This window comes from Oryzias melastigma, linkage group LG7 (genome assembly GCF_002922805.2).
Source record: "Oryzias melastigma strain HK-1 linkage group LG7, ASM292280v2, whole genome shotgun sequence".
NCBI lineage: Eukaryota > Metazoa > Chordata > Actinopteri > Beloniformes > Adrianichthyidae > Oryzias > Oryzias melastigma.
Window position 1 is genome coordinate 30112757 of NC_050518.1, and position 7605 is coordinate 30120361.

The 7605-nt window shown below is 35.4% G+C and overlaps 1 protein-coding gene across 1 annotated transcript in view; it reads right to left on the reverse strand.

Annotated features, from left to right (window-relative positions):
• Positions 1 to 525: 525 nt before the first annotated feature.
• si:rp71-17i16.5 (phosphatidylinositol 4,5-bisphosphate 3-kinase catalytic subunit gamma isoform) overlaps positions 526 to 7605 on the reverse strand; it is a 22169-nt gene continuing 15089 nt past the window's right edge. The window contains exons 7-12 of the mRNA XM_024293368.2: positions 6836 to 6979; positions 6669 to 6759; positions 6341 to 6471; positions 3442 to 3553; positions 3182 to 3339; positions 526 to 792 (exon numbers count right to left, since the gene is read on the reverse strand). Coding sequence (XP_024149136.1) covers positions 535 to 792; positions 3182 to 3339; positions 3442 to 3553; positions 6341 to 6471; positions 6669 to 6759; positions 6836 to 6979 — 894 coding nt within the window. The 3' untranslated portion in view covers positions 526 to 534. The remainder of the gene's footprint in view (positions 793 to 3181; positions 3340 to 3441; positions 3554 to 6340; positions 6472 to 6668; positions 6760 to 6835; positions 6980 to 7605) is intronic.

The window sequence follows — 7605 nt, forward strand, 5'->3', positions numbered from 1 at the left end:
ATACATTTCTCCAAAGAGCAGCAGAGATTATTTAAAGATTATGTAAACATTCCCAAACAGAACATAATTGTGTTCATGAGAAGCTTTTCAAATAAAATCTTTTGATATTTCTCTGTGATCTCTCCAAAATCCACATTCTCCATGTGTTTGTGGTGCAGCAGGCTTCCTGACAGTCTTTAAAGTTCTGATAAAAGTCTGGAGAAATGAGGAAGAATCTGCTGGACTTTGAAACAAAGCAGAGCAAAGGTAGGATCCTGCAGCTCTTTACAAAGATGTTTCACTCTGAAGTTTTGGAATTTTACATTTGCATCTTCTCGACATTATTGGAATACAAATAAAGAGGTATTTCAAAGAGTGAAAGCAAACAAAAATCAAAGGAAAAAAAATACACTACAATAGCAGATTCATTAACTTCTTTCACCATTTGGATTTTTCGGATTGTCCATTTTGTTTTATAGCTTTCACCGTCTTTCTTTATTCTTTCCATATTTTGCATTGTACCCACACTTTCACTCTGCCTGGTGATGGGGGGGTCTATCTTATACCTGCCACCATGTGGATCCACCAGTTGGTCTGCACGGTCCAGCCCTGTTTCTGACACTCAGAGATCTGCTGCAGGAAGTGCTCCTTGGCCTCGGCCTCGCTCTGCTCCTGCTGGAGCACCTGCTTCAGGTAACGCATGTCCTCCGCCGTGCTGAGCTCCGGGATGCCCGTGAGCAGCATGAGCGAGAAGAGAGTGACCAGCAGCTGGGCATGGGGGCGCAGCAGGAGGTACGCTTGGATGCAAGTGTCCTGATGAGGAAAGAAAGAAGGTGTTGCACATTAGAAATACAACTTGACATTCATCCAGATGCATTCACTCAGCATTCTTCAAGTATTTAAATATGTGTGGTGTCTAAAAGCTTATGCTTTCATTTGGCAAATATCGTTATTTCAGATTAAAAAGTTGTTTTGAAATCAAAACAAAAGTCCTGGCAGCTCAAAGCCAATGAAGTCTAAAAAGCTTTGATTCTATACATGCCAGCTATTCATAGAAACACTTTCAGAGACAGAAAGACACAAAGGCAAACACATCCAAACATGAAAATCAATATATTTGTGTGACTTGGGTTGAAAAATCAGTTACATAAACTTCACAGTGTTTTGAACTCATTTCCAATAAGGATGTGGGGAGTATCAATTTGGCGATATATTGGGATATTTCAATCGGTGATACTTATATCGATTTAAAATGCTGACAAGACAATATTCAATTAATTATTCATAAGCGTCCTTCAGCGTCTTATTTTTGCTTTCCAACTAAACCCCGACATATCGACTGGAATCAGCATTGACTTCAGCGTGTGTGAAAACTCAGCTGCAGTGCAGACTGTCATGTACATCAAGCATCTTAACCACATTCAAGCGTTCTTAATCCTGTCATCACACTGAAACATTTCTAGCAAAATTGTCACTTTTACCCCCTTTATTTTTGAAACACTCATTCTGACACCGTTAGGGCTCCAGAGCCATTTAAAAGCTAGATTTAACAATGCTGGAAATAATCAGCACTTTATTTCCTCAATCCTACCTTTAGAACCTGATTGGTTAAAGCACATTCCTTCAATTTTTTGTCTTATACTGACGAACAATTTGCTGTGGAAATCAGAGTGTTGACTGACGCTTAAAAAACAAATATTTCTTAATTTACTAAAAGAAAGGCACCATGAATTTGTGGGTAAAAGCAACTCGTTTATGAGATACAGTTACAGTGTATAATACTCCGATCATTAAATACAATTAATTTGGCCATTCTATTCAAATGAAAGACGTGTTAATATACAGGTACAAGTTTTTTCTTAGTCACATTCTTAAAAAAAGTGAAAAATTGTTCTGGCACAGTCCTGGGACATATGGAAATATGTATCATATGGTGGGACACGTATCAGGATATGTGTCGTATCACCAGACTCATGCCAATATACACCCCTAGTTTCCAGATGGGCTGATGGAGAGCCAGATGTCTTTTCTCTGTGTTCAGTTCTGCTGTGTAGAAGCTCAGGGCCTCATTTAGAGACCACTCTCTTTAATCAAACAAAAGGGCCAATATTTAAAAAGCATGTGTTTATTCTACCTGACTAACAGGAATACAGACATAGTTTTTGTCACAATCACCTGATTAACAAAATAATGTCATTGAAAGAGAATTTTTAGTGGAATTTAACTCAAAAATAGTCACAATAAATAAAATAAAAAATTGTAAAATTGTCAAATAATCTTTTCTATTTAGACTTGTTGTTTTAAGATATGTTTTGCTGGCTTTAAAAACATATTTTCTTTATTTATTTTTATTTAATTAAACAATTGGAAATTAAAGGAGGATTGGCTCCTTGAGATGAACCATCTTGTTTAAACGGGGTCCTCTATTAAAAGCTATGAATAAAAAGGGGTTTTTGCTGCTAAAAGGTGTGATTTGGGTGTCAATAAAAACTGATGGGGAAACGGTCAGTTAATGAGTTTAGGCCACACCCACTTTTAGAGATTGACAGGCAACCTCTGATGTTAAATCAGTCTATGAGAAACAGCATTATGCAACAAAAGGAAACTTTGGAATTCTTTTTTACATTTTAAAATCAAATTTCTGAAAAAAACAACAACAATATAGTGATTTTTAATGTAATCTATACTTTTTATGTTGTTTTTGAAAAAAAAAAATCTAGCAAAAAACTGATTCTAAAACAAATACATTATTCACAGAGTCTGAGTGTAATTAAAAATGTCATTGTATTGTTATCATGCATGTCAGCTTTTGAGGTCACAGGGCTGCTGGAGCCTATCCCGATACTGTTGGGACATGTCGCCAGTCTGTCACAAGGCCACACACTCTCACAGTCACGCACATGCACGCCTAAGGACAACTAAAATCAGCTAACTTACGAAGCATGTTTTGGAGGAAAAACAGAAAAAGTCCCGGCTGGAATGTGAACCAGAGCCTTCTCACTGTGAGGTTACATTCATACCGACATTAGCAACATGCGCTCAAGTAGCCACTTTAGATTAATTATCAATTTAATTTGAACATTTTGGAGAAGCAAAGATCAAAGTCAGGAGGATAGAAACTCAAAAAATGTGATGAATAAACTTTAACAGAAACAATTGTCTGATGAAACTAACATGAATCTCAGCTGATCTGCACACTTACCACAAATCTATTAAAGTAGAGGCTGTTGTGACTCTTAACTCGGCCCATGACGTACAGGAAGTCAGGAGTGAGGACGAACGGCACGCGCTCCCTCTTCATACCCCAGAACAGCTTTCTGTTTCCCAGAATGTGACCAAAGTCGATGTGAAACAGATTCCCTGTGAGAGAAATCATGAATCATTTTCATGAAACACTTTGAATGTTTTCTCTCATCTGATTTCTTCAGTGAAATCCATGAGGAGGACGGACTGGTGTTACACCTTGGTCTGTGATCATGATGTTGTCGTTGTGTCGATCTCCGATACCCAGAACATACATGGCTACACAGTACCCAGCACAGGACTTCACAAAGCGCTCCACTGTCTTATAGTGCTGCAGAAATAACACAAGAACTCATTAGTCTTAGAGTTTATTGAACTCATTTAATAATTAGTTGAAGTTACACATAGATGTTGATTTATGCCAGATAAAACATTTACATAATCGTTGCCGGTAATTGTGTGAAAAGATAAACCTTTTACCAATAAGTCATTGCACCAGTAAATAAAGAACAGAAAACGTGACTTTATCAATACAGACCTTATAAACAATGACGACTATCTAAAAAAAGTACTTAGGTGGGCAGTGTAGCAGAAGATGCACCTTTAGAGTCTGATTAAACTAATATATATATATATATATATATATATATACAATATATAAACACAAAATGAAAAAAACAATGTAGAAAGTTCAGTTCTGCTATCAAAAATACAGAGGAGTCACAAAAAATAATTAAACGTGGAAAAAACATGGAAATTACAAATCAAGATTACTAAACTTTGACAAATAAACTTCAAACTATAAATAAAAGCAAAAGCATAAAGAAAAAATGAAAAATCAGATAAAACTAACAAGATATGCTAAACTATTTATTATTTTTAGAATAAAAATCAGTGATTTAACAAAGCAAACAAGTAAGTTTGATTATTTAATTGAGAATTTCTGCTCCTTTTGTAACTGTTGTTTATTTCACAAGTAGTTTTCATGAAGAATACTCTTTTTATTGTATTTTACAGAATTTTACAGACGATTTTGTCCAGATTCATTTTTGTTTTCTGTTATGGAATGTAAGATTGAACATCTTTCTGAGGAGCACTTCAAATATGGAGATGTTGATGGATGCTTTTATCATAAGCTGAATTAATTGTGGTAACTTCCTACTTCCTAGCCTTCCAAAAGAACCTTTTGATTCTCCAGAATTGTCCAGTGTGAGTTCTGACTAAAACCAGGGAGCAGGATCATTCACACCAGTTTTAAAGTCCCACTCTGATCCTTTTTTGATCTATTTTTAAGCCGTTCCTAGCTGTCTTTTCAATATGATTAGGTTGTTTTTAACCAAAATTTAAAAAAACCTGTGTCGTTTTCTGGTATATAGTTTCTCCAGGATATAGTTTTCTGTGTTCAGCCTGATACCCAATGTTTACTTATGTTAAAGCAGTCAATGGTTTAAAGCTGACCCTCGAGGCCTGGATTTGGGCCTCTCTGCTGTAGGTTTTCCAGAAATCCTGCCTTATCTGCTGCTAATTTCCAGGATCAGGTATGTTTAGCCAATAAGGAGCTTCAATGGAAGGTTGGTTGGAAAACATGTAGGACACCGGCCCTCAAGGCCTGGATTTGAATACCCCTGGTTTAAAGGGTGGGAGGGTTGGATTTATTTGATTCATTACTTGTTTTACATTATCTCTTCAGGTGTATAGCACTTTGTGTTACTTGGTATAAGAAGTGCTTAATAGCCATAGACTGTAAATTACTGGACACCTTGACCCCTCCCCCTTTACATTCCAAACAGGAAGTACCTGCTGGCTCCATGAGGCCAAAATCCCACAGACCTCAATAGAGAAATAAACAGCTGTTACTCAGTCATTCTATTTGTCAGAATAACCATTCTAGCTCTGATACATACTTCTCAACATCTTCTTGCTAATCCTACATTTTCTTCATGATATATTTTCTTTATCTCAAGTAATTCAAGTTATAAACTGACCAATCAGATGCCTTAATAAAAGCTGGCCCCGCCTTGAACGTTTGATTGACAGCTTCTCCTGAGCTGCTTTTAGAGGAAGGGGTGTGGACTTTGAACAAGCTCATGCATGATTGGCGACCGTTGTTGCCATAGAAAAGTGACTCAGATCAACTCAGACAAATCACTGTCGATCGGATCAAAATGGCGCCGCCCATAATACAGAAGCCCGAATGGGCTTCATTTTACTGGAGTCGTAGGAAAGGCGTTTTCTATGGATGACGTCGCAGGTGACACGTCCACCTCTATATATGTCAATGACAATTCCTAAAAATGTGATTGATTTGATTGGGTTGGACTGACGCTGAATGGATTTAATTTGATTTGATTGAATTACATTTGGATTTGGTTTGGTTGGGTCAAGGTATGTTTGATTTGATTGGATTAGATTAGATTTTTTTTACTTAGATTTACTTAGATTTGCCTACATAGGATTTGGTTTGCTTGGATTAAATTAAATTAAATTAAAGTGCAGTAAAGTACAGTACAGTACAGTAAAGTAAAGTAAAGTAAAGTAAATTACATTAAAGGAAAATAATTTAAAGTAAACTAAAATAAAGGAAAATAAAAAAGTAAAGGAAAATAATGTTAAGTAAGCTAGAATAAAGGACAGTTAAAGTAAAGGAAAATAAAGTAAAGTAATGCAATGTAAAGTAAAGTCAATTACAGAAAAATAATGTAAAGTAAACTACATAAAATAAAGTAAAGGAAATGAAAGGAAAGGAAAACAGGGCAATAAAAGAAAAGTAAAGTAAATTAACATAAATTCTATTCTATTGATAAATAGATTCTATAATCTGATGTGATCTGATTTTATTTTATTTTATTTTATTTTATTTGAATTGATCTGATTTGATTTGATTTGATTTGATTTGATTTGATTTGATTTGATTTGATTTGATTTGATTTGATTTGATTTGATTTGATTTGAATTGATCTGATTTGATTTGATATAATCAGGCCAGGGAATTGAACCTTTGACCAAAGAGCCTTTTATATCCAAGTAATCATTGTTGTTCATCATCATTACAACAAATTAATACGACTTAAATGTGATGTAACTCTGGGTCCAAGCTTCCTTTAGAACATTTACTCACTATTTCTTGGAGGGGACACTTGGACTTGAGCCACTCAAACAGAGCGTTGTTCTTGAAGGCTCCAGCGGATCCTCCGAAGCTCTTCTGGATCGCAGCCAGAGTCACAGCATTTCTCACGATTTCAATCATGCCTGTGAGAGGAGACTCCGTCAACATTATTAGTTTAAATAAGTGCAGAACCTCCTTGTTTGTTTAAAAAGGGCAGAATCTGCTCTTTCTAAAAGAGTTTTCAAAATCAGTTTATTTGACTATTTTTATTATTAAATGTATTATACTGTCAAACGTCTATATTCTGGTGCCACAGAGTGAATATAATAAACGTAGGTACCGATGTTGTGTCCTGTCGCGATGCATCCATACGGGATGAGATTGAGGTCCAGGGATTCCTCCTGCCAGATGGAGTCCATCACCACCAGCGTCTGAAGGAGAAGAACATCCTTTAGTGTTCATGATTTTAACAAAACTATGGAGATGATTGTAAGTGTTCTCTGAGACCTGAATGACCAGCATGTCCTGCCGGAGGTCGTCCCCCTCTTTGAAGATGATGCCCACAGGAGTGGAGGAGGAGGGTGAAGGCATGGGGGAAAACTCCAACCACAGAGGTTTCTTCTTGCTGGCCATCACTTTGCAATTGTCCATCTAGATTGGTCAAAGACTTTTATTAGTTTTTTTAAATTCTGTCTGTTTGATTGATTTTCTTTTGAAAAAATTAGTTTAAACAACAGTTTATAATATCAAACAACAAAAGAAATGTGTTTATTTTAAACAGAAATGAAAATTTAGATTGTTTTGCTTTTTATTTGACCCATTGTTTGCTTTAGCAATTTGTCAAGTTTAAGACATAATTTATGTAAGTATTTTGAATTTTCAAATTTAAAACTCAGTGATTTAGTTTCAAATAGTGCTTAATTAATTTTAGGCTTTCTAATCACATTTTTTTTACTCTTTCAAATCAAAATGTTTCCATTTTATTTCGGTTTCATACTGATAAAAATAAAGTACTAACAATAAAAATAAAGATCCTACGAATCACTAAGTTTTTCTTCCTCTTTCTCCCTAAAAATCACCGCAGACATGCAGCTGCACGGCTGCAGGTGGAGAATTGGGGTCTTTAAAAATAAAAGTACGTTTCTGAATTTAACATTTTTAAGACATATTAAAAACATCTAAAACTTCAATCTTTAAAATTCTCTGAAGTATGTAAAAACCTTCTTCAAATTGAATTTAAATAGTCAAAATCATAACAGAATTATGCCAAACAAATG